The sequence below is a fragment of the Spodoptera frugiperda genome, chromosome 18, assembly GCF_023101765.2.
Source record: "Spodoptera frugiperda isolate SF20-4 chromosome 18, AGI-APGP_CSIRO_Sfru_2.0, whole genome shotgun sequence".
NCBI classification, from domain to species: domain Eukaryota; kingdom Metazoa; phylum Arthropoda; class Insecta; order Lepidoptera; family Noctuidae; genus Spodoptera; species Spodoptera frugiperda.
Window position 1 is genome coordinate 6,558,312 of NC_064229.1, and position 27,354 is coordinate 6,585,665.

General features: G+C 36.4%; 2 protein-coding genes across 11 annotated transcripts in view; one reads left to right on the forward strand and one right to left on the reverse strand.

Annotated features, from left to right (window-relative positions):
* Positions 1-21,091, forward strand: part of LOC118278255 (microtubule-associated protein Jupiter) — a 133,601-nt gene extending 112,510 nt beyond the window's left edge. For 3 of the 10 annotated variants that reach the window (XM_035597401.2, XM_035597406.2, XM_035597405.2), the window contains 4 exons: positions 14,595-14,760; positions 15,941-16,109; positions 18,146-18,238; positions 19,643-21,091. In XM_035597401.2, the coding sequence (XP_035453294.1) occupies positions 14,595-14,760; positions 15,941-16,109; positions 18,146-18,238; positions 19,643-19,779 (565 nt within the window). In that variant the 3' untranslated portion in view covers positions 19,780-21,091. Of the gene's footprint in view, positions 1-14,594; positions 14,761-15,940; positions 16,110-18,145 lie in introns of all 10 variants that reach the window. The other 7 variants (XM_035597403.2, XM_050700433.1, XM_035597407.2 and 4 more) reach the window with 5 other exon arrangements.
* On the reverse strand, positions 20,253-23,687 carry LOC118278100 (D-aminoacyl-tRNA deacylase). Its single transcript, XM_035597171.2, has 5 exons — positions 23,522-23,687; positions 23,210-23,300; positions 22,636-22,762; positions 22,274-22,382; positions 20,253-21,637 (listed from the first exon to the last, which is right to left on the reverse strand). The coding sequence occupies exons 1-5, from the start codon at positions 23,562-23,564 to the stop codon at positions 21,471-21,473; spliced, it is 537 nt and encodes a 178-aa protein (XP_035453064.2). The 5' UTR covers positions 23,565-23,687; the 3' UTR covers positions 20,253-21,470.
* Positions 23,688-27,354: the final 3,667 nt, after the last annotated feature.

Genomic DNA, 27,354 nt, shown 5'->3' on the forward strand with positions numbered 1-27,354 from the left:
GAGCAAGCCATGACAGGCATCGAGAAAGCAATGCTTTTTATTTAACAACATAATCTTCGAACCATTTTCGGATGAATAATTTTGGTGACTTGTCGCTGATATTGAGATCTTGTTCGTTGGAAGTGGTATTGAATGTATTATTGTTAAATAGTATTGCTATACGTTAGACATGACAAACGTGTCATTGTATACAGAACAAAAAGGTTTGTTAAATATCTCTTTATATCCTAAAAATCGTATTATTTCGATTTTAAAAAGGTATTTTTTAATTTCCGAAAGCTGAGGTTAAATAAATCAGGCAGTTTTAAGTGTTTAATTTTACGCAGACGATTTAAATTTAAAATTGGAATTGGATATAGAATAGAATTTAATATATTTTTTATCCACAGATAACAAAGTCACGTCGTAGTTGCCAGTATAAAAATAATCAAAACTCTTTTATGTGATCCGTAAAACTGTTTCACTTTGATAACGTGGGTGTTTAAATTATGATTAGCAATTAAATGTTTATGGTCTATAGGAAATTAATGAAATATGGGTACTTTCTTCTTAGACAGATGATACGAATTATTGCGTCAGTTCATTTTTTAATAACGTTCTTCATTTCGTGACTAATATATTCTAGGGACTTTACTACGTCTCGTAACGACTTTACCGGTGCGAAAAAACTTACGTAGATAACTTAGAATATTTAATGCTCTAGTCAATAACTTTTTTTTAATGATTAGAGAATTTATAGGAGAAAATTCTCTGTTCCTAGTAATTAAGTCAGAATTTATTGCTACACTCGAAGTACTCATAACGCGATTCCAATATCCCATATTCATTCACATTTAACTCCTTATTCTAAGGCACCTAGGTAAGTATAATTAATTAGCAGTAAAACGTAAAAGGGTCATACGGTAGAGGTGCGGGATATTTATTACTTGTACTTATAATCTAGTATAACGACATAATATTTATTAATTTAATATCCGAGCGCTAATGAATATCCTAAGCCGGGAGGTCACACTATTAACCTTCTCATAACCGCGTTTCTGCACTCTATTGAAATTTAACGTTAAGATTAACCACTTTAGTTAACTTTACAACTTTCTCGCTAAGGTAACTTGTTCGATATCTGGATTAAGAAGTTGTGGTGACATTTCTGGTTGTTCGAAAGGTGTGATAAGTTCGTTTACCGTGTTATCGCGACTACGGATAAAGTGATATATAGTAACAGATTTCTTTTTCTATGTACTTAGGTGTCTATACCAATACCTGAAATGATTAAAATATCACTTTAAATTATTTACCATCAAAAGTGCTTAATTAATGTATCCAATTCCATCATTATCTTTACTTACGTTTTTGATAGGCAGGAAAAAGTTTCGTATCAAAGATAAAATTGCCAGGAAATAGTATCCTTGCTTTTTTATCTATGCTTAGTTGTTTAAAAAAAAACTTTATTGCTGTATAGGTATGTCAACATTGTAAAGAACGGATGACAACGGAATGGCGCAGTCGTAAAGGAAGTTTAATCTTTGAAAGGATATTAGTTACTTTTTGTTTCGTTTCTGCAGCAATAAAAAAGATGTATTAGCGATCTGATTTACAAGAATAAGAGTGAAAGTTTGCTTTTTGCAAATACAAAATGATGTAGCAAAAAACAGAAATGCATTTGAATTGAATGGAATGACATCACTATCTTCGTACGTACGAACTTACTTAGCTTCAATTTATTTTTTGCGGCGCCATATTTAGCCTTAAAGCCCCTGGATACACTAGGGACATTTTACGTCCCGCAACATGACGCGCAACCAAAATATACGTGACCTGCAACTTGCATAGTGTCCCGTCAACATTACTAGAGAATTTGAAAATACTGTGACGCGGGGCATGTTGCCGCATTCGAAGTACTCCCGCCTCGATAGCGAGCGCACATTTGTCCTCGCGTCAGTGTTGCAATAATTGTAAACGCCGGTAGAGGTTTTTAACTCTGTCTTATTCTCGTTGTAATAATTAATTTAATTCCGCTAATGAATATCCTAACGGGAGGTCACCTATTCTTTCTCATAAGGTTTCAACACACTCGATTGAAATTTACTATGTATTAAGCACTAATAGCCACAACCTCCTCGGGTAACATTTCTATCATTAAGAAGTGTGGTCCACAAAATGTTCCGTTCGACATGTATGTCGGCACATATCCACGTAAAGTGATGTTGAGGATTTCATGTTCTAGCAACTTGTATTGCTCCAATTGTGAAATAATGTATCCGTATCTTAATGTATTTTAATTTATTGATGTTTATATTGCGAAAAATCGTTATCGAATCTATTGCCAACTAGGGTTGCCAACTGTGCTTTTTTACAGAAATAAATCTTTATATGTTAGGTCTGACAGAAGGAAAGTGAAACAGTATGGCGCAGTAGAAAAAGTTTAACAGAAGTTACTTTTTTTTCGTTTCTAAATATGTATTAGCGTCTGAACATTTAACACTGTGTAGTGTTAAGCATTTGAAGCAAAAAACAGCATTGAATTGTATACATCACTATTTTGTTCAACTTAAAAAGTTCAATTTATTTTTTGAAAAACAGTATAGCCTTACTGTATTTTAACAGATATAGTTGCAAACCCTAATTCCAACCACAGATTAACTTCAATTCGAAAGAAAAAAATTATACAATGGCAACCCAGTTCGTATTAAGACATTGATTGATTTGTTTTTTCTTTTTCTATTACTATTATTAGATTTGAATTTGGAATTAAAATAGCATTGATTATTTCTGGGAACTAGAATGTTCTTATTTTTTTTTCTGTGACGAATGAAGAACTTTGATTGAAAGACACTGGCTGATTAGAACCGCGAAGTTTATAGTTTATATCCGAATTAGTTTTTTTTTCTCTAGAGGCTGACAATACAATGAAAGATGTAGGTTGCAAAATAATCTCCCGAATAAAGTAATTATATTTTGGATGTTCATTAAAAACTTATCTTTAATTATTTATTGAAATAAAGTCATTAAAATTATAATAATTTGAATGGGTAATAGATAATATTTACCTTAATTGCGGATCTCTAAGGATTAAATTGCAATCATAAGCAATAAAATTAATCGATTAACTATTTGCTTTGGTACAATAAAAAGTAGAATAGATAGACTTTCTAATTGTAAATCATAATTAACATATTTAATGAATTAATTTCAATCGAGCACGTGTTTTAAATTATCCGTATCGGTACTCATGACGGCAATAAAATTAAAAAAGAAAAATTATAACGTTCGAAATAACTGTCAGTTGCGTTCACAAATATTAATTAGCCTGTATTTATAATGGCTGCGAATGATGATAACGTTCATAATGCCTCTCTTAATGTACTCGAGATGTTTATCGCATGCATCGCGCCGATAAATTATTGAACATAGTGCACAGCAAACATTCAATGTTACCCATTAACACCGCCCACGGCAGCCCGACAATGTACACGGAACATCGCGCACACCGACATACATTACCTCCTTTGTTACAAGCCTACGCCAGCTAAACAGTGCCCGACAATCAATGTATTGAATACATTGTGCAGCTGTCAAATATTGTGTGTTTAAAAGTACCGGTAGGGTTGTAGACGACCAGCAGACGGCGGCGTTCGGTTCAATGACCCCTTTTCGTGCCTGAACTATATCTAGATCTAGATGTTTCGATTGAATTTAACGTAAATCTGACAAGAAGATCGTGGAGCTACAAACACTAATACAAATCGTGAAGCCGTGATCGCTATAATTCTGTTTAATTAACTCCACTTCAGATAAACTCAGTTTTAGGGAAGCATCAGCCAATTCCGTCGATTATTATTCTCGATTCGATTAATCGAAAAATTACAACATTGAATTGCGTGATGGCCCACAGGCGTAATAAAATCCTCTTTAACGTTCCAATAATTTTATTACGCAATTAAAAAGAAATCAATTCTTATTAATCCGCTTTCTTCTAATCTTTATCGTTAATTGTTTGAATTAGTCGATTTAAAAGTAATAAAATCGAGTTACTGTCGAGTGATGTACCGATTATTGAGTAATCGATTAAAATCGAACTATATGCGGAGTCGTTAAAGTTAAAGAGCTTTTCTATCAAGGTTATGATAGAAATAGGTAGTGGAAGTGTATTATAAATATCTGAATATGAAATCAATGTTAACAACCTCTAATGTCGCGGTACCCTAATGAGATCCTACGCGTACTAAAAGGGTGCGGGTGTGGGCATTAGTGAAGGGTGGTTGAACTTTCTAATCGTAGTGGCAGAATATAGGCTTACGTCGATGTTATGTGTGTTTGACCTTTGTTTGTTATGTATGAAAACCTTGTGAAATGTCACGGCCCTCTATAGATTGCTAGGAAATTTTGACGACATTTTTGTTGCTAAAGAAAGTTTTTCTATTGACTTCATTCGTGTAGGAGTGTGTGAATTTAGTTCGTTAACGCCATTTTCATCGGTCCGTTTTTGGTATTTAATAACTCGATATAGACTTATTTGGTTTGATGTTTTCATTTAGATGGATATTCGACCATATGAATACTACTACTTGTTACTAAAGAAGGTGGAAAGAATTTTCAACATACGACAAAATTATACATTTTTATACTTTTATCCATTAGCAATAGGAAATAAAATCCTTCAAAATGCCGGCACACCTAGTACCTATCTCTCAATATTAAAACTGACGAACATTTTAGTTCGTTTATGTTATAGACATCTATATGTACATACGCCTACACGACACTAAAAAAGTAACTAGACTATGAGAATTACAGAGCTATGACGTCACAAGTTAATTTTCAAAGAGCAGAATGAATGCTGCAGCGAAACCGCGAGAGCTCTTATTAGGAGCGAGGTTTTAAAACTTGGGATTTTTGCTTCAAAAATGAGGAGGATTTTCTCGTGCAGGTCTTTTTGCTCGGGTTCAGAATCAGGTTAAGTATATTACCTACAGATGTAAGATAGGTACAAGCAGGTTTGGTGCACCTCTTTTCTAAGACATGATCTTTAAGAACAATGTTTAATTTGTAAACTATTGTTATCCTAAATTGTATATTGTAATCCTCTTCTAAATTGTAATTACTGAAGCCAAATGCTTAGTAAACGTTGGTTTACCCAGTAGGTAGCCGTACAATAGTCATTGTCACTAAATGGATCTTTATATTCATGCCTGCATACCAAATGACTTGCTAACTGTACAACCTTCAAGCCAGCCTTTTCTACAAAACCATTTATAAGAAGGGAACCGCCTTCATTTTTTTTACCACCTCCATCTTTTTAGTCAGGTCAGGCCCTAAAATTTTATCCTAAGTTTGAAAAGATTTAGATTAATATCTTCGTAGAGATAATCGCGCAAAAACATACATACATATTACAAGTCAAACTGAGAACCTCCTTATTTTTTTAAGTCGGTTAAAAATACTACTATAGTACGGAGAATTTTGCGTTGAAATTGTCTGAGATCCTGAGCATTCTTGAATGCATCAATAACGGAACATGTCGAGTTTAATCTAATCTCCGCGCATCTTCTAATTGCATCCTGCTGCAGATATCCTGGTTGTATGCTGTTATTTGTTTAGCCTCCTAACCTAGATGCATTGTTGAGCATTTTATTGTGCGGGTTTGTTACTCGTACTTCCTCATTTAGAGATACGTGATTTACAAGAGCTGTTGTTTTGACGATTGTCTCAAGTTTCTTCCTTGCATGTTTTTGTTTTGACTTTGTATTTCTGTCTTGTTAACCTAATAAGTGTATGTTTTTTTTTTGTATGTTTGTTCATCTGTATCATAGGTAGTGGAGATTTTATTATTGATGAGTTAGATATTATCAACAATAGATACTATACTTACTAAGTTTGCTATAATGTCTGTTAGTCCTCGTAAAGTGCTTGAAATCACCAATTTTTTTCATTTATTACTTCCAAGTTAGAATCCACTGAGCATGTTTGTTGACAGGCTTTTAATGCAATGCAAACTCTTTGTTCCTCAGTATGGTGGTACTACAAGAAGAATTTTTAAAAATCGAATCTTTAAAAGCACTTGTGAACTTTGTACCAAAGGACTAGTACCGTACCACCACATACACAATGAAAACAAAATCTTCATAGTACAACAAAAGGGTTGATAAAGCGATGTCTATCTCTCCGAGAAGGCAAAGGCGCTCGCTTGTACAGCCAGGCATTTACACTTTATCTAACAAAATTATCAATAACATACATCTTGTATTCTAATTCCTATTATATGTAAATTAGTCTGTTTTACTATTTAATCTCGTGCTTGTCATCTGTGTTGGTTTTATGATCAGTCATTTTGTTGCTTACAATTAGTGGTGATATAGGTTTATTGCATGCGTTAACTCTATTCTTTGAAGAGATCAGTTGTTAAGATGCTAGGACACAGTACTCTACTCCAATATGTTCCATTCCTTTATTACATTTTCGACTTACTTGTAATATAAGAAGGTTGAAATTCTTTTGAAGTTTGACTGTATGAAATGCATATAACACCCATACAAGTAAGTAGGCACTTAGTCGAGTAGGTATATGAGAATGAATTAACACGAGCTCCTTTTGTTTGCTCCTCAACCTTGGTAAATACTAATTTGGTAAGGGAATTGTTCAAAATAAGGTGAAACTTGAAGCTTAAGGTAAGCTGAGGTAAAACCGTTGTTCATTTATTTTTGGCGTTGTGGGAACTGTCTTGATATTTTGTTTCCTCGCTTTTTATTGGTAAATACTGTTGGGAATATACTGGTTTATTTTAGTACTAATTTTTAAAATCAAGTCGTTTTGGAATCCCACCGTCATTACGTTATTCCCATAAGATCCTAAACTATCTAAATAGGCGGTTCAATGAAAATGAAATGAATAACATAAGGTACCCTAGTTTAGTTCTACGAATAAATAATAAGCTTAGCGTAATTGACGAACCACTGACTGACTGACTCAGTTACTGTAATCGATAGATTTCTTTGAATCATGTAGGTACTATTTTAAATTATATATAGGATAGAAACACGTGGTTAGAAGTGATTTTGACCTAAATAAATGGTTTATGTTTAAAGTTAGGGTAGATAACCCAGTTACATATTTGCTAGCCTAAAATTTGAATCTATTAGTTACCTAATGTAGGTTAGAGTATGCAAAAGTGACCTAAACCACCATGGACTATGGATTTAAGTATACCATATTAATGTCTTTAAAATAAGGAACAAATTATTCTCGGAAATCAGTAAACGCAGTACCTAGTCACTACATTTAACTTTACGTTAAGATTTGATATTTTTTTAATTATGATACTACCGGAGCTGTGGACTGCCCGGAGCTGCGGACTGCTTAGCGGGTTACCAGAGCTCCGGCTCGAAAACCAGGAGTAGGAACGGGGTGGTAGTCAGTAAGAGTCTGACATTCCCCCTCGCCTCGTCCAAAGCGAGAAAAGCAACTAGATGATTTCCCCCCCCCCTCAAACTACTACAATACATAGTACATACTTATATGGTTGGAAATTTTCTTTTATTCGTCAATACAGAGTGCATTGCTTTATACTCGTACTTTTGACAATCTCATAGAAAGTTGAGATATCACAATTACATTCAGAAAAAAAAGCCTAATAACAGCTCATCCGATGTTATGAATGAGAATATTACTGTCACGAAACTACTATTTAATGACCTCAATATTACAAACTTATGTATGCAGTCCAATAAACGTATGTAACTTCACATGTCTTAGTAAAATGTAGTTTCGTAGCTGCAAAATTAAAGTTGTTGACTGACGTAAAATAGATGTAGGTGAAAGACGATTATAAGTAGAAGTAATTTGAGCTTCGTCTCGGAGAATGTGTAATTTCATCCAATTTAGTTTTTTTTTCTAATTCTCTGAACGTAACGCGCTAAGCACTGGCGCTAACAATCGAAAGGTATCGTAGACTATGAGTAGCTGCATTTATTAACGCATCGTTTTCATTGTGTCAGATTTCTACGTTTCTTGGAATTAAATTCTTTATTCTTTTTAATTGATATCTAGTTTCTAAATAATTGGGATTTCTTGAGTTCTAAGTTACTTTTTTTTTAAATAAACCTTGCCCCTTTTTAGGTATTTCTCCTGTATCGTGGGTGCGTTTACAAATATATAACTTTACATAAACATACCACCCAGACCAGAAACAACTATTAGTGGATCACACAAAGAGTTTATCCGTGCGGGAATCGAACTCGCAACATGTTGCACGGTAGCCGGTTGCCCAGCCACCGCACCAACTATGCAGTGTTATGATTTATATCCCGAACTGTAATAGAGAAGAGTAAAATTATAAGTTATGATACTTTTCTCATTTCTGCTGTCCAAAACTTCCTCGGACCTCTTCAACATCAACCGGTTAGCTGAAGTTTAAATTGAAACCATGAAATGTCTGAAAGCACCAGATAATCTATCTAGAACTGGGTCAAAGCTAGGCCAGAACCCTGGCTCTGGGCAGTTAATATAATAATTTAATTAAAATATTATCATCCATTTAAATCTCTCACTTTATTGTGGAATCACGTTGCGCACCGTGAAACATAATCTGTGTAATAAATAACATTGTAACGTGACACTCTAAGTAAAAGCATATCACTCATAATTATTTAACTGCCTACCCCTGTTCAGCTGCTTTTCCCAGAGTTAAAGAATAATGTTTTAATCCCAGTGATATTAATGGCCAATGTTTTATGACTCCTAAAAGCTTGTCATACTCATCTTTTTCATAGTGTAAGATCTTGAAGTTTAGTGAATGAAAAAGAAAAGTGCTACTTACTTTTATCCTCCATGGTAGCTGGTACTATGTCTTCTAGACTTTACATCGTAAAACTCGATCATACAACACAGATTATAACTAAAATGGAGTAATAAGGAAGCGAGAGCTCCCGCCCGTAGTGTTCTACGAATTGATAAATGTTTATTGAGATATGCCTACTTCCACGTAAATAAAGTTTGTACTTAGAACTAGTGAAATGTCCTCGTAAACTTAAGACGGTTTTGTAATATTTCTTAGAAACACGGTAGCACTCTGAGAATTACGTTTCTCATTTTACGCCTGTGACGTAATTTTTTAAGTGGTGATAAATGGTGTTAGGTAAATGGCTCAGTGACAAGTGGGTTTACTGCACATATCTAATTCATAAATCTACTTTTGCCGTACCCACGATAAGTGCAAATGATACTAATATAAGGAATATATGGCGTGTCGTGCACGTGTATGTGCATTAGCAAAAGAAAGTTAACACTCGAAATGTCTAAATCAAGCATTAGAAAACTGGAACTAATTAAAAGAAAAAGGGAATGCACGATGCGCTTGCGCCGCCTGCCGCCGGATCAGCGCGCGTGAAGAGATTAAAGAACGGCCGCGATTGAAGCGCGCACGCCACACGACGCGACGTGTGCAGTATGCACGCCTGAAACTTTCAGCCATATTACATGCACTCTGCTAATTGCTAAAAGATGAGTGAAATGTACCTGTAAAACGTAAAGTATCATAAACTTTCATCTCGCAAAGGGACAAGTAAGAGGTTTTTTTGTTAGGATAGCGTTTCTAGGATTTTGTATGTGTATCCTATTTCTTTGAGTATGAAAACATCCAATGTTCGGTCTAAAGTGAAAAATGACTATCGGCATATAATTTCTAGAATATTATTTTCAACTCCCCCATTACAAATAGAGTTCAGACGAAGACCTCGTGGGATGAAATGATATGACAGATTTACTGTATCACCTAAAGCCCGCATCTGTACCTCCATTGCTATAAACTATAATAATATTATATCCCCCATGCTGACAAACTCGTGGGTGGTATAATAGGACCTAGCATTGCCAGGGTCTACCTACTTAGACCCGATTATCTAGTTAGATATCGATTGATATTTCTATAAACGTAAACTTAATTGGATAATTGCTAATGCATTGACGATTGCCGTGTAGTTTCCGATTGTGATTTAGACGTAGTTTTTCAATGATATCTAGATAGGTAATTGGCTTTGTGAGAAACTATAACTTAGTATCTATTTAGTAATCAACAGTGGGATTATCTATTAAGACGTTCTAGTATTTAATCCACTTGAATATTAATATCAGACAAAATCTTTTGATACCTCTTTGATATCGAATAATAGTCTTCAAGATCAAATTAATAAGTTTGATTGTTCCATATCAACAAACAGAAACTTGTATGAGAGTACACGAGAGCGAGGTACTTGAGTAACAGTCTGCTATCGCACCACGCACACGGTGCTTGTTCCTACATCGCGAACCTACATGTTCAGCTGTAAGCCACTGATAAGAAGCAGCCGTAAATCTGAGTTAAGTCTTGATACATTCAACTGTTCCTATCTACCGTTGTCACTAGCCAACATTCCCGTTTTACATGTTCCTACACGGAAAATCAATATGAGCTTACCTAGGCAGAACTGGACGTTTATCTGACCGCGTTTCGTACCACAAATCACCCATGCAAATGACTCTATTTTTTATTCACGAGTTGCCGGTTAGCGGCCTAATGTGCCCGAGGCGAACAATTGATTTTCCATTAAAATTATAGAAACGAATATTCATGAGCACGATCAAAAGAATCTTGTATGTATGAATGTTACAAAGTAAGGTATCAATAGCGTTAATTGCGAACGGGAACGGTGTAAATACGATTTGTCATTGATGCCCATTAAATTTAAATTGTCGAGAAAGTGCACAAACGTTGCTCTCTGCAACAACGTAATGTATTGCCTTTCATTTGAAAACGAAGAACAGTTTCTCCTGTCGTTCCGCGTATGATAAAGTTACGCGGTCTCTCATTACCGCAGATATCATTAACTTGGTATTATTACTCGTGGCGTTTGTAGAGCAAAACCGCGCGATGCAGAGGCGTAAACCCATTAACCGGACAACTACTTTTGATATCGTACACCGTACAGTGCGGTGCACACCCTGGCCGCTGCTCCCCACGCAGCCTGCTCCGTGTAACGAGCCACTCGCCACGTTATCACGCCATCTCACATCCATGTCAGGTATTACACGAGTACTGCAATAATTGCCAATATTCTATCCTTGAAATTACCCGATCTTATTATGTTAAGTGCGTCCGTGTTTAACGCACCTTAGCACGTCGCCGATCCTATTCGAGATAAAGTTATTGTAACGCAGCCACGCTCTCGTTCCAAGTTTCTCCAAGCTTTGAATGCAGAGAAAAGGAATTTTTGTAGATGTTTTTGGTTTATGGGATTTATTATTGTCTTCCGGTCACTGTTTTCACCATCATTCCCCCTTTGACAGCTGTTTATTTTAGTAACTGTACCCTGTCAGGCGCCATGTTTCTTTTCGTTGCGTGTGGCGTAAGCGCAGCCCCGCCACGTATATCACAATTAAACAATTTACTCTCACGCACTTTCTTCCCGTGGTTAATTATAGACGTGGCGATGCTAGGTTTGTTTTAAATATTTATATGTAATTATAAACATGTGTTTACTTTGTCTCGTACCTGTGGTTGACTGTTATTAACGCGCGTGCGTTGTGAGTGCATGAATACGACGCGCTATGCAGATTGTATTCAATAAGAATCTGTTATCGTCGGTGCAGGGGCGTGGAGTAGATTGCTCGGGTAGTGATGACGAGTAATCTACGCAATTTAACTTGGCGCCTTCGGGCCGCACGCGCTCCATACGTCGCCCTTCGGGCCAAACACAGGGCTAATATACAAGATAACATAAAGGTGTTGCTACATAAAGATTGAATCGCATACAATATATTTTATGCGTTTTGTAGCAATAGTTAAGTCTCAATAAGACCGTGGGCGTTGGCATGAAAGAGATTCGCGTGGTCTGCGAACAATACCACTGATATATGTCTCCTTCACTCGCTCGTTTATAATAAGAGAGGGGTCATAATAATTTTGATAGATATACTGCTTCTAAATAATTTCATTTTCTCTATTATGTGCTTCTGTTTGCCTGCATTGTACGCCTCCGCGAGTCGCAGTAGAGGCACCAATTATATTTCTATGAATTTTCACATCGTCAAAATAGAGATAGCATTTGCTGGTACATTCTGTATTTTATTAATATAATGCAACTTTACGTCTTTGAATGCCAACGAGTGAGTGTGCACCTTAACATTTCCATGTCTTGAACATGTGGTAACATTGTGAGCAGCCTATGTTTAGGACGGAGTGGTGTCCGGCCACTGTATCGCCGGTTTACGACCAGACATGGTGCTATGGTCCATTATTCTCCAACTTAATGTCTCATCGACTGCTCGCCCTATAGTTATTATAATGGGAAAGCTATGTAGGGCGTGACTACACTCTTGTTCTCTAACAGTGGTGATAAAGAAAGCAGAGTTTTGTTTTAAGAGCTTTACCGTGAGCGCTGTTACAATGACTAACGCCTTGTTTTATGCGTAATTGACAAGCGTCGATTGTTCACTAAATGGTGACATTTCTTTCAAGTCACGTTGTGCAATACGCAAGTTCTTTGACGTATATCAAAGGCTATGCTTGTTACAGAAATAGTCACATATTGATTTGTGGCTACATTTGTTTTCACTGTGTTAAACTTTGATGATCAGGTGGCTGTTTTCTATAAATGTTTAATGACAATGGTTTATTTGCCTTGTTATAGCATCAACACTAGATTAAGCGATGTAAACACCATTACATCGCTTAATCTAGTGTTCTTAAACTTAGTCTTCAACCATGATCGTGGCAAAACACTTCATTCAATTAATTCACGGCTCATGGGAGAATTGTATTGAAAATACTAGAGCAGTTTCTAACAGTAACCACAGTGGCGGCACTATCCATCCTCCATCTCTGCACAGGTAGTGTGGTACCTCGTCATTGTTAAGGCAAGGAAGTGTGACCGGGCACAGCGGCGGCGCGCTATCGATTCATTTATCTGCATAGATTGTGCCATTTGTACAATGTCGATACTATTCTGTTTAGATAGTGTTTGTAACGATAGGGGGAAGTTATTTCTTGTTTTACGTTGTGTTTGTTTGTCTTTTGTTGCAATTTTAATTCAACAAAGTGGGAAATGTAAGTGTTTTGAAATAATTTGTAAAAGGCTTACTTTGTCCGATTCAGATGGGACGCTCCGTGTTCTGCAGTTGCGGTTAGGATCTTTGTAGCAATAAGGCAGTTGTTAGTTGCTTGATTATGTATTATGACTTTTTCTTACGGGAAGATTATTGCATCCTGTATCAATAACATCATTTAATATTACTTCATTTCTATATTATTTTCCGGATATCGAATATCTTAAAGATATTAAAATATCGAATAACTTAAAGTTGGATTTACTTCTCGTCAATTTATCTGCACCGGAATAAAACTTGCTTTAATCAAGCAATGTAGCTGCTAACTGCTGACAATCACAGGGCTACTTGCTTCGTCTTTGGTGGCTTCCATGCTCCTGCGATCGCGAGCCCCGATAACATCCACCTCATAAAAGCAAGTATTTGCTCTGTCTACCCGGCCGTTATCTAACCATCTTGTTGCATTAACTACGCCGATTTGCCAGCCAACTTAAACTGTTATGACAGAGCCGGCCTCGGTTTACGCGGATGCCATGTAATTGAATATTTTCTAGCCATTCTCCTGTTTGTAATGGCTCTGATGCACTTAAATAAGGAGTCTGAAGTTGGAAGCTGTTTATCAATTTACTTTATGGTCGATTGTTTCGCATCTTTGTTGGAGGTTAGCTACGCTTTCTGTGACCTCCATTGAAATGTACGAGAGGTAGATTCCTCGTAATTAAAACTTCTTTATAATGTGAAATAAATTTCACAGAATTTACAGTTAATTAATGAGACCTGCTTTGCGAAAATGCAGCTCAATAAAAGCATTTTATTTCATAAAACGAAAGTAAAAGTTAAATACGACTGTATTATAATGTCGCTACAGAATTTGTGATGTCTGCTTGAGCTCGTAAAATGCCTTTTTTATTGTTTGTTATCAAGTTTAAGCAACTTTTGAATCTGAATTGTTTTGGAGTGCAGTTTTAAGTGCATATAGTGATCATCCATTTCCAATGCCTCTCTCTATCAGAATTTGGCCATCACACATTTTCCACATGAAAGATTTTGAAATTGAAATGTTTCCCAAACAAATATGATATTTACGTAAACCAGCGACCCCTTCAGTTCAAATTACGATTTGATCAGGAAATGAAAGTGTTCCCTCGAAGCCGGAAGCGGTCCCCTCGCGCACTGGTCAGGTAGGGATGTCCTCCGTGTCGTGTCCAGTTGCATGTCATTACAAGTATTAAATGTTAATGCATTCGTGTATCGAATTTCGATTTGGTTAGGGATTGGCTTTGAAACTGAGGGTTGATGTTATTAAGGGGTGAAAAATGGAAAAGTGGATTAAATATTTATGGGTTATTAAAAACGTAAATCAAAAGTATGAAGCTTCAGATGTGTCGTTGTTATATCTACGTTCATTTTTAATCAGTTAATAGATTAATTTCAACATAATAAAGGAAAAAGGTCCGTTTTTAGGGTTTAAATGTTGTGATATTTGCATTTTTTAACCGTCTATTTATTTTTGTCCACAGGGTGCCGAACGCGCCCAAGAGCTGCATTGCGGAGATCTTTAACGCGGATCAGACTGATGGTAGCCCAGTGAAGAATGGTGCCACCAAACCTCGCGTGGTGCGCGACACACCCACTCGCCCCCGAGACACGCACTCCAGGCTCTTCGGACAGGTGCGTCAATCACAAGTACGCATATCCAGGTTTCCTTTTACATTATTAAGCTTTTTTTGAGTGGTGCTCAGTTGCAGAGCGAAAATATTAATAGCTCTGATTATGGTTGGTTGTTGACGTATTTAGAAGTAATTTGAGGGATTAATTATTATTTGTATTGTAGTCATGTAAATGATTAGTATATTTTTGATACCCATTTGATTCTGCACCAAACCAGAAAAATATGGTACCACAAATGAGTATTTATAGACCCGATTTCAATCGAAAGATAGTAATGCAATTTTAACAGATGCTATTTATAAACTCAGTTTATTTTTTAGTCTTTTACTCAGATGAAATAACACAGTGGTCGGTCTTTACTACATAGAACAAATTGCATACATAATTATTTAGACAAGTATTACTTACTCCGAGTATGTTGGTATTTTATATTCCCAAGAGCCTACTTATTACTTGTGTTAAATGTAACGAGCACCGCGTCGGCTACTTTGCATGTAACAAGCAGGTCCTGTAATAATCAACATGGTAGCATAACATTAATTAAAAGACGATTACTTTAGCTGGATGCAATTCCCTATAAAAGCGAAGCGTCACAACACCCACGGCGAATGACGGGGTGGTCTAATGACGCGTCAATTACTTGAACGGTAAAACTAAATCGATATCAAAGTGCTGTCGTAGACGTATTACATCCTGTGACAACACAGTTAGCGATGTAGTTACGCATTTTATTAATATATTTTTATTATAACTATCGTGAGATATAGTAAATTAACTGAATATCATGGTTTACTCACGTAAATTAATGGAGGAAAGTTCGACTAGTTTCGAGTCACAGAGGGAGAATAAGCTACGCGCTGCGTCTACGCACGCTGCTCATGATAAAGAGCCCCTTTGAGCATTTTAATCTTTGATTTATTTTTCTGTGTTATATTTATTCTGCTATTGATTCAGGATTCGAGGTACTTACTTTTTGAATTCGGTGATTTCATGAATTTCATATCACCCAGTATTTAAGTAGCTATTTGATTTTATGACAACTTGATACCTTGTGAAATTATTTCAAAATAAAATGGCAAATACGAGGTTGATGACTCAAATGTTGACATAGTACAGTATTTAATCAATTTTTATTCCAGATTATTCTTTTTATTTAATGGCAATGCAACTCATACACATGTCCAAACTGTTCCAGGCTGTAAACAACCCGGTATCTCCGATGGTGACTGACACAATCCGCAGTCACATTCAGTTCGGCGACTCTGAGATGAACGGTTCAAGCCCCACACACTCTCCTTCGAAGATGGGCAACGGCAGCGCGACCTCTACACCCAGCCGAGGTGAGATGGGCCTCGGTGGACACTGTGAGTCGATATCGATGTAGGCACGAACCGAGCACGGCTAGTAACGCTCACGGAAACGGCACGGATCCGAGACTACTTGTACCACACATCAAACTATTGTACACTGTCTAAATTCCTTCATAGATTCTCAATTATCACTGATGATGGTGAGAATTTGTAAAAGGGATTTAGAGCAGGGTAGCTTGATGTGCTGTCGTCAGTTTAATAATAGGAATGGAATGGATACCAATTAAGACTAGGCCAAAAGTATCTCATAGTGCAGTACTCAACATGTTTAATTGCACGTTCTAAGTTGTAAGTTAATAACGTCTTTGTGAACTTTCTGTATAATTTTACGGTCGTTAATTGTCCGATGCGATGTTTGTCTTAAGCCTAAAGCCTATGCGCGTCCATTAAAATAATTGGACAGCAATCAATTGAATCGGACCGGAAAGTCATTCGGAGTAATGTTTCGTGTTAGTTTACGAATGTAAATCTATGCGATTAGTGAGTAAACTATTCAAGTATCCATTCCATGCTCTGAGTGTGTGAGATCGTTCACAGAAACTGCGATATGCTCTGTTCTATTGGTTTTTGTGAGCATTTTGCGACTCTTTGTGCGATTTTCTCGGATCGTGTTCAATTCCAAACATTTGGCACTCGTGCACGCTAGGAAGAAAACGCTTCTTACTACTATGTATTATGTATTTCAATACAAATACGCTCTGATTTCCTTCTTCACTTCTACTCACGATTAATGTCTACAAGAATTCAATTAATACGACTCACATTGTAATAATCATTACGAACAACCATTACGACATAACAAATTAAAACAAACGAGCCGTGCTTTGCTTAGAATGAAGCATGATTACACAATAATTCTAAACTGAATGATTTAATACAGAAATAATCGAACTACAATATTAATTGTATAACAAAACATTACTTACTACAAGGTGTCTCAAAAGTAAGTTCACATTTGCTTATTTTATTACGCGAAAGCAACTATTCTGAGGGGCGCGGGGGGTATGTCAGTCAGTAGTCTGGCTCTTGGGAATTTAGTCGCTATGGACCGTTTCTCTGGTGCGGACCGTGGGTTGTTCGTACGTGAGTTTTACAAAAACGGTAATTCGGCGACTGTAGCGCGTAGAAAATTCTGCAGTATTCGACATATTCGTCACTTAAATGATGCGCCTAGCACTCGACTCATTGCCAAATGGGTTAAGAAGTTTGAAGAGACTGGGTCAACTCTGGAGAAACCAAAATCCGGGCGGCCAAGAACATCAAGAACAGCCGAAAACGTGGCCGAATTATCGGCCCTTTTTTGAAGATTGAAGGGGACGCACACTCACAGTGAATTCAGAGCGTTATGTGGAGATGTTAGACGAGTTTTTCGTACCCCAACTGGAAAACTTTCCTGGTTACAACCAAAGAACATGGTTCCAGCAGGATGGAGCAACTTCACACACGTCCAACAGATCTCTGCCTCGAGTTCGAGAAATTTTTCCGAACAAATTAATAATATCCAGGCGAGGTGACATAAATAGGCCTCCACGGAGTCCCGATTTAACGCCTATGGATTTTTTCCTGTGGGGTTATGTCAAAACAAAAGTTTACGCTAATAAACCGACTTCCCTGGCACAATTAAAAGAAAATATCCGTCATGAAATGCACGGAGACTACCTGCCGAGCTGTCATAGGCAATTTTAGTGCCTGACTAAATGAATGCCGAGAGCGCAACGGTTTACATTTGGACGATGTTATTTTTTTAAAATAAATTCCCAAACAGTGTACTTCAATGTACAATCAATTTTTTTTCAATAAAGCTAAGACTTTTCTTTTAAAAAAAGATTTAAATGTGAACTTTCTTTTGAGACACCTTGTATAACAATTAACTACAGTGTCTGTTATTGCACGCGAAATAATGATAATAATTATATTTAAGTGCTAGAGGTATACCTACGTTAAGTTAGTCTCTCACCAGAACATGAACAACGTTAGGCCTCCACTAGTGTGGTAGATCGAATGAAAACCAATTGTTCTGTGAATGGTAGCAACGTACGGTCCACCGAAGAGGAATCCGGTGACAGGCGATGGAGTGGCCGTGCCGCCGCAGCGCCGCCGCCACCCCGCCGCCAGCCAGCGAGGTGCCGACCCCGACGACCCCAACACCCAGCTCCTACACCCACAACCCACCCACAGATACTTCACACGTGACTGGCCCCCGAAACCCGCTAACTACTACGTAGAGTCCACCATGAAACCCAGTCTCACCACAAGAATAACCCCGTACACACTCCTCGGCTTGGCATCCGATGATCCAGAAGTTGAACATCCAGTAATAGACCCAGATTCTTTGTCACCCCAACTTGTTCTAAACCGTCACTGGCCACCGTTCCCAGCTCAGCACTATTTAGAGCCGAAAGAGCATAAGATTCCATACCATCCCCTGCCACCTTACGCATTTGTTGGAATGCATTCCGCTTTAGGCGAGAGGCCTACTCCTGATTACAAGTACGATCCAATTCCAACCTTGGATGGGCCCATTGATCCATATTTGATAGCCAATACTGATCCTCCGCCGACGCTGTTTAAATACGAGCGGGACGGGCCCATTCCCGACGTGATCCCCCTGCAGACTGCCCTGGTCCCCGGGCCGCACACTCTGACCGGTTTCCCGCCTATATTCCACAAACACGTTCCCGGATACCTATTTGATCGCAATCGGCATGCAGAGGACTTCCGACCTAAGACGTACTATGTAGACTATGTCCGCCGAAGAGAAATGGGTGGGTGCTCAGTTTACACTGGAGGAATGCTGTTGTTTTCGCACCAATGACTTTGATGAAATTTGTCAACCACACGAAATCATCGGAGGGAGCTTAACACTTTTAGTTTGCTGTACATACATACAAAGGGACCGAAGAACGATACCTTGGTGTTTTTAAATTGAGCACCCATTGCCGTTTTATAATTTGCTCAAACTAGGGTTTAGTTTGACCGTTTCTTCTTAGTGAAGCAGTGTAGGCTTGTGATGTCCAATAGCGCTTGTTATCGTCTCCCGCTTGTAATGTTGTCGAGTATTCGTTGTTGTACTGTGTAAAGTTGTGTAAATACGTGCCAAACTCAGATTGACTTTCCTCTTACGCACGTCGCCTCTTTCTTCTTTCTATTACTTGTAGGATTAGTTTTATTTCAATAGGTACTTTGGCTTTATAAATAATTATGTAGGTAATGTTGGTATCTTCTATTAGCTTTATCAATTGTATCTTTTACTGCTGTTTTATAATCTATAAGTAAATTATAAATTGTTATTTTTGTACTTAGGTCTTTAATACAACTTGTAGTTAGGGTTATTTCAACACACGTATTTTTGCATGAAGAAAATTATAATTTATATCAAGTAGTTTTATAACAAGACTGATTTCGAAAATTTCCATTTCATTAGATGTTTTCACAATATTAAAGTTCCACCGAAGTAACACAGTTGCTTTAGATGTACGCTCGCACTATTGATTACAATGCTAACGAGACCAATTTACTGATTTCAGAAGGCAACCCAATCACCGGTGACGGCTACAAATCGATGAACGGCCAGATCAACACGGTGACGTCAATACACGGCAATAGCCTAATGAGCAACCCCAGCCGCGTGCCGCCCGGCGGCTACTCCTCCGGCCTCTGGTAGACAACACCAACTACTGACGACCCACCTACACCACCACGCGGCGAAGACCAGACACAACAGTCGCCGCCAGCTATCGGCATGCGCAAACCGACTCTATTCTAAAGCCAGTGCTTCATTCGGGGACACCTCGACAGTTAAATGAACCTGCGATGACAACACTCGAGCCTCTATTTATTTTAGGCCTCAGCTCGAGGCAGACTGGATCAGTCTTCCTCAATCTGAGGCGCACCTCGAATGAAGCACTGGCTTTAAAATACATTTAACGGTACATAATAAAAAATGCATTTAGTTCACTTCCTATTATTTGTTTAATCAACTAAATTTGGGTAGTATTGGCAAATTCTAGTAACGCCATTAAATTAATGCACACGTAAATTGCAACGTCCATTACATTTTGGAAGGGTATATGTTGTTAATTACATCCTTAGCCTATCCCAGTAACAGTTTCATCATTTGGATAATTTAGAATAGATTATAGATATTTTTGTAATAGTAATATTCGATAGTTATTGTAAAGTTAATAGATTCGCGACGTGGAACTTGGGAACCATAATCAGCGAACTGTAGAATCGCGCGATCTTTCAATACCATTGTCAGTTTCATTTATGATCTCCAAGTTGTGCGTCGAATTATCTTAAGAACTTGAAATTGTACTCTTTCACTTGTACGAATATGTTAACCCATTGATATTGTGAATTTAGGAGTGAGGAAACGTATCAGCAATATACCAAAACGATTAGTGCCTTGATCGGAGACGAGGGAAATTCTCTAAGAATTGATGTACATTTGTGTAGGCGTAACGTACTAAGCATGAAGATTTATGATTATATATCTATATTTCGCGGTATAGAAATAATAATCATGCGGCACTCCAGCTAATTGATACAAGTAAATTAACATAATCTTTAATATTCGACACTGCATAGGGGTCTTTAATCTCATTTGTTGAATTTCATTATCTTAATATTTAAATAGAGGGATTTATAAAATGCATTTATTTAAACTTTTTATACGAGTTTATTTTATTTTTTAGTTTATTTTCTACTCGTTTAGAAATTAATGTAATGACGGATTTGAATTTTTGGTAGATTATCTGTTAACATGATCAGATGATCACGTATGTGTGCATGAAGAATGATGTTTCTATGCGTAGCGGCGTCGCGTGACGACCTGATAGAGGTAGCGTAGGCATATCATCTTTGTAAAAACTTTTTAATATAATCTAACATGAATTGCATAATCACTGGCCTAATTGTAACAAATGTTAATAGATAATAACCATTATTTCAAAATAAAGTTTTTTTATTAATTACGTTGTTGTTTTTATTTATTACTAGCTTCTGCCAGCTTCTAGACCATAATTTACCCCTGTTCCAAATTTTATCCCGATTCCTCCAGCTGTTTTGACGTGATTGAGTAACAAACATAGAACACACAAACACAGAAACTCACAAACTTTCGCATTTATAATATTAGTAAGATTATGATAATGTTTTTACCTCAAAACGAGGTACACATTTTTCTTAGATTACAGATTGGATTGAATTATTGACCGATAAATCTAAGTACAATGTTAAAACTAGATTTTAGGAAAACAAATATCTTTTTCAACATTTTATAAAATAATTTATTGCTTATAAATAATATCAATTATAAATATCATAGTTTCTACACAATATCAATATCATTATCTATACCTTATCAACAATCTCTTCTTGACTCTCTTTATTTTCTACTTTTGTACCATTATTGCACTTTCGTTCCTTGGGATCGGGCAGATTGGCTGGTGATTCTATCTCGAATGTGACTGGCCCGTCATTCTGTATGCTTACCTGCATGTAGGCTGCGAACTTGCCATCTGAAACAAGGGTAATTATCATCATAAGTCCTTCTACACGGATTTCGGATTAAAAATTCGAAATCTCAAAAATTCCAGTATACATAATACCTAATTGGGTTTTTACACCATTTAAAAATGTAATGGACACTATACACCATACAATTTAATTGTGTAGTTTGAACTGAACAGTTAAAATAGAAGGTGTAGCATTTAAGTGTGGGAGAGCCATGCTTCGGCACGAATGGGCCGGCTCGATCGGAGTGATACCACGGCCTCACAGAAAACCGACGTGAAACAACGCTTACGTTGTGTTTCGTTGTGTGAGTGAGGTTACCGGAGACCCAATTACCCATTTCTCAATTCCCGATTCCCCAACAACCCTTAAATTCCTAATCCCAAAAACCGGTTACGCACTTGTAAAGCCTCTGGTGTTTCAAGTGTCCATGGGCGGCGGCGATTGCTTACCATCAGGTAATACGTCTGCTCGATTACATCGGCAATCGGCATGTATCATATAAAAAAACATGTATAAGACCTATAAAGATTTTAAGATTTCAATGATTATAAAAATAATCCCAATATAGACCTGTAGAAGTTGAATAATTTCACATAGTTTAAATTTTATGATAATGAAATATAATTCTAAAATAATACCTTTGACTTTATCTGGTTTGTAGGCATTCTTCAACATTTGTAAGAAGTTTTCATAGAATTCCTTTGATTTATCGCCTGGCATTGCATGGTGGAAGTCTGGCTTTGTACCCTGCAACAAAACAAACATGTAAAGTGCACATTTACCAATATTTTTATATTGACTGCTTTGTTAGTTGAACGGTTACTACTTCCAAACAAGATATCTTGGGTTCAATTCCCAGGTCCATGTTAGTACATATTTTTAGGTTTTAGAAAATTCTTGGTAGGTAACTAATATCATAAATTCTGGAAAAGTGCCTAATTACAAACAAATCAATTTTAAAAATTAATGAATAAAGGTGTGATAAATAAATATTTCTCACCTTCCATGTGTTGTACAGAGTAAACTGACTGACACAGAGTATTTCGAAATCTCTCTCTGATACATTCTTCTTCCACTTCTTTTGTGATTCATCATCAAATAACTTTATGCTCAATATTTTACGTACACTGGAAATAAATTAATGGACATAATAAGACTTACTAGTTACTAGTACATCTAAATAAAATATAAAGAAAGAATTTTGAAAATCGGTCCACAATTGGAAAAGTAATTGGTGTAAAAAAAAGCAAACATTCGAACATATTGTGTATCTTTTATGGAGTCTACTGGTAAATATTAAGTTTAATAATGAAACATTAAAAAAATATTACCATCTGCTACCTCAATCATAGTTAAAAAAAGTTTATTGAATATTTTATTTTTTAGTCTATGTTTCACAGAGAAACAGGTTTAGATTTTTTTTATCACACAAGTCATATTTTTAGTACAACTATATTTTTTTTTTGATATAATATGTTACTTGTTCATAGACTGTCCATATGGTTTGAAATAGTTACAAATAGTGCACGAGACGGTAGATTTTTCGTTTTCATTTAAATAAAAAGTTAACTTACATATATTCCATGTCTTTCTTACTATCCGTATTTGATATTCCGATAAAGACGCACATTCCTTGTCCAATACTGCTAATTACTTCATCGTTTACTGTGAAAATTGAAAATAAAACATTGTATAATTATTTTTTCAATTTGATAAATAATCTTGCAAATTTTTTGAGGGGTAATAAATTATATAGAGTAGTTTTAGTAAGTGAGAGGTACAGGTATCGTACAGAATGATTTAAAATATGTTTTCATTGATATTTTTTTAATTCAATGCAATGTTGTTCAAAATATAACCTCAAATAATATTGTGCATAAACTCACCGGTAACTTTGGCGTTCATTACACGTTGAATAAGGGCTTTCATTTTTATATTACTTATTACTTACTAATAAATAATAACACTTTAAATAAATAGAATTGAGGTAATTCCAATATCAACAAATAGTTTTAATTATTGACACTTTTGACAATCCATAATGACAGTGACACAGTCACTTCGGAATCACACCATTTTTGTTATGCTACTCGATACGAGATGGCGCTTTACGCAATAATTGTTATGTAGTACGTAATGTAGACAATAGATGGTGTTGGTTGTGCCTGTTCATGACTTCAGATTACAAGTTCGTTACCCCCAAAAGCTACTTGAAGATTATCTTTCAAAGTTCCGACTAAGCAATCGATTTATCACATAGGACAGAGGTAATCTATAGAAATCACTTAAATACGATATGATGGGGTTAAAAGTGTCACTGTCCGAGGTCAAATTTCTAGGTTTATTGCCACAGAACGTTATAACCGTTTGTAAACACTGAAAACAATTTATTTTTAATTACACACCTTGTTTACAGTAACGTGATGTATTTAATGGTGTTTACGTAGTCTGCTACCTGCTATTATGATAATGATTAATGCGTCAATTGCTTAGGTACTGAAATTAAAGTGTGAATTTGTCACACCTTGTCTATTTACCTACCTACATATTTTGCTAAATATCCATAGGTAATATTATCCATAATCCATATGTAATATTAGATAATAATATGATTTTTTCTAGTGTTAAACAATCTTACACCCAAACGACCCAGTGACCAATCGCAATAAATAAGGAAAATTATAATAATTATAGTTGATTCCCGAGGTGGTAATTTTTTTCTAATTATTTACAGATTTCTAAATTGTCCTGTAGTTGTGCACTCTAACCACAAATAGTCCTATAACTAGCTTCTATAACTAATAAAATAGTCCTATTAGATTCGCTGGCTCGAATGAACCAACCAATTAGATTTCTCGTTACGCTTTTGTTCAACGTAAAGCAAACTGGTACTAAGGGTACTGGTGTGTCAATGTGCCATGTCCTTGGTTCATGGTAAGTAGGTAACTTGGCCTTGTCGACCCTTTAAAAAATCAGCCAGACGTGAAACTACTTATTACAGTAGGTTCCTAAGTAACTTCATTGGTGAATCAAGTTTGCGTGATGACGCGAAAGGGAACTTCAGTCGTAACTGTGTTATGTCCGAAAAAACTTATCCTTTTTTAATTCTTCATTTAATGATGTGCTGTGAAAATATTAAATCAAGCTGCAATAATAAAAAACTTTACAATGGAGTTAGAACCTAACTGAATATTTAGGTATCAAAAACATATTTAGTTTACCTAAATTACCAATGTGAATACGATATACTTAATATTGATATATGTGTCGGTGTAGTCAAGGGTAAAACGGCAGACACCTACAGTTACAAGTGCTAGTGCTACGCGCATGCGCAAGGTCATTCCCCAGGGCGTTGCGCTCGCGCATACAAACACACTAACAAAAGGTTTAGTTTAACAACAGATGTGCATTGACGCATGAGTCGAATGCAGACTATTATAACAATAGTTTTTTAAACTATTAACTACTTACAGCAGTCTGAAATTCTGTAGATAGGTATTAACAACTATAATTATTTAGTTACGAGTCCGTTTATTTTTCGTCTAAACTAAGCACCTAGCTTAACTGACGGACAAACTGACAGACTATTATTTATTTCTTTCTTTGTTGACGTTTCAAAAGTACCTAAGTATATGGTTTAATTGGAATACCTGATTTGACTTTGACTTTGACTGCTCAGTCGATTGTGATGTGATGTGGAGTCAGTTATTGATAAACTGCATGATTATGAGAGAAAAAGTAAAATATTCATTCTTGTCTTAAATGAGTCAAAACAATACTAAACTTTAACACAGTAAAGAAACAAACGATGAGTAAGATTTCCTAAACCTTGTAGGTATATATTTAGTAGCAACAACAAATAAATCTATTTATAACTACATAGTATTCATGTTATACCTTCTGTAATTATTTATTCAGTGGTTTTAGGTCAAGTGCGTGTGCGCATATCACGTGCTGGAGCCACGTGCGCGTCGCAACGAGCCCGAATACCGGCCAGTGGGCGTGACTACTCATGGCAACAATTTAGTTTGAAGCATCCTGCTTTAGTTAGGGACTATAGGATGTCGATTGTTTCACCAACTTAAAATGCAATTTGGATACGTTTTGGTAGCTATTTATGTTGTATCCCCGAAAGGGGGAGGCTGCCTCTGTTGTATATTTTTGTTATCGTGGTACATATGTAGTTCTAGATTCATGTTTTTGTAGTTTCGTGTAGGCAAGTTGTCCTCCACTAATTACAAGAGTCCTATCTCTTTTTTGATAATGTCACCAAAACTCGCAATTTTTTACTTTATAATCATACGGAAAGCAGCTAAAAAGGATATTTTATACTTCTCTGTAGTTCTTTACAGATCACATTTGGCAAATGAACTTGCCCACGTGGCTCTTACCTTTACACATTCCTAACCTGATACCTCTTTGTTAATAATCAGCATGAAACTTTAACTGCCGTATTCAGAGACCTTAAATGATTACTTAAACTATTCTTCTAACTTCAGTATTGATTGTTATCGAAATGGTGATTCAATTACTGATGAGTTTGACACTGCTGCTTCACTTGTGTGGCCTGATGACAAGAAACCTGCAAATTTTCATCAATGTGAAAAGATCTTAAACGAAAAGAAAAGTGAAAAGATTTTAAACTACTTTATAAACCAAACTTCATAAAGTTTAAGAAAACTTTATCTTTTGGGTCGTTCTGTTGAGTGGTCTCAAATCAGGGGTAATAGAATCAGTAATATAATGGAGTCCAGAAGCGGACACGATGTATGGAGAAAAACCAGTGAATACCCACAATAAAAACGTGCACTTATCAAAAAGTTATTTTTTTAATATCAAAAAATACTTACTTGTAACATCAAAAAACCAAGAAATTAAATCCATTTTTGGCAGTAACAAACATAATACAAAATAAAAATAAAATCAAACAAAAACAAATCCAGCCACTAGCCACAACAACGAGCCCTAACAATCTCCATTAAAACTAAATCTTTAAAAACATTTCGGAGCTAAACAAGTGAAAACAATGAAGTAGCAAGTACCAAGGCCGGAGCAGCAAAGTTTGCAACAATAGCGTGGACAATGTCACATGGCAGGCAATGCATGGCTCGCGTAACGGATTGTGTAACAGCTCCAAGGAATATTTCACCACTTTCGGGTTTCCTTTATTACGTATTTGTTTGATGTTCGATAAAGTAGCGGAGTTTTAATCGATCTGAAATAAGTGGAAGATGTTTCGCTTGTTCTTTTAAATAACTTGTGACAGAGTGTGTTTACAAAAAAAAAAAACAATTTGTTTCGGAGTTACTCATGTAATCGTCACACCATTTTTACCCCCCAAGGAGCAGGCAGAGGTGCACATTATAGCACGTAATGCCACTGTACAATGTACACCAACTTTTTACCGTTTGTGTTATAAGTCCCATATAGTAGGGGGTGGTCCTATTGCCATATGCTGGGCACGTTTCTAGACTCTGTGCTACCTACTACTGAGAAATTTTCGAAAATCTTGTAACCCATGATAGGACTTGTGGTACCTACTACTACCTATCTACATACAACTACATGTATACAGTTTCTGTGTAATGAACGAGACAATGCCTAGACGAGCACAAATACCTACCTAATTGCCTGTGTATCCTCAGTAAGTGTGTCATGCGGTTAGCCGTATCTAACCGTCTAGTAATTAAAATGCGTCTTGCACGCACGTCACGAGAAT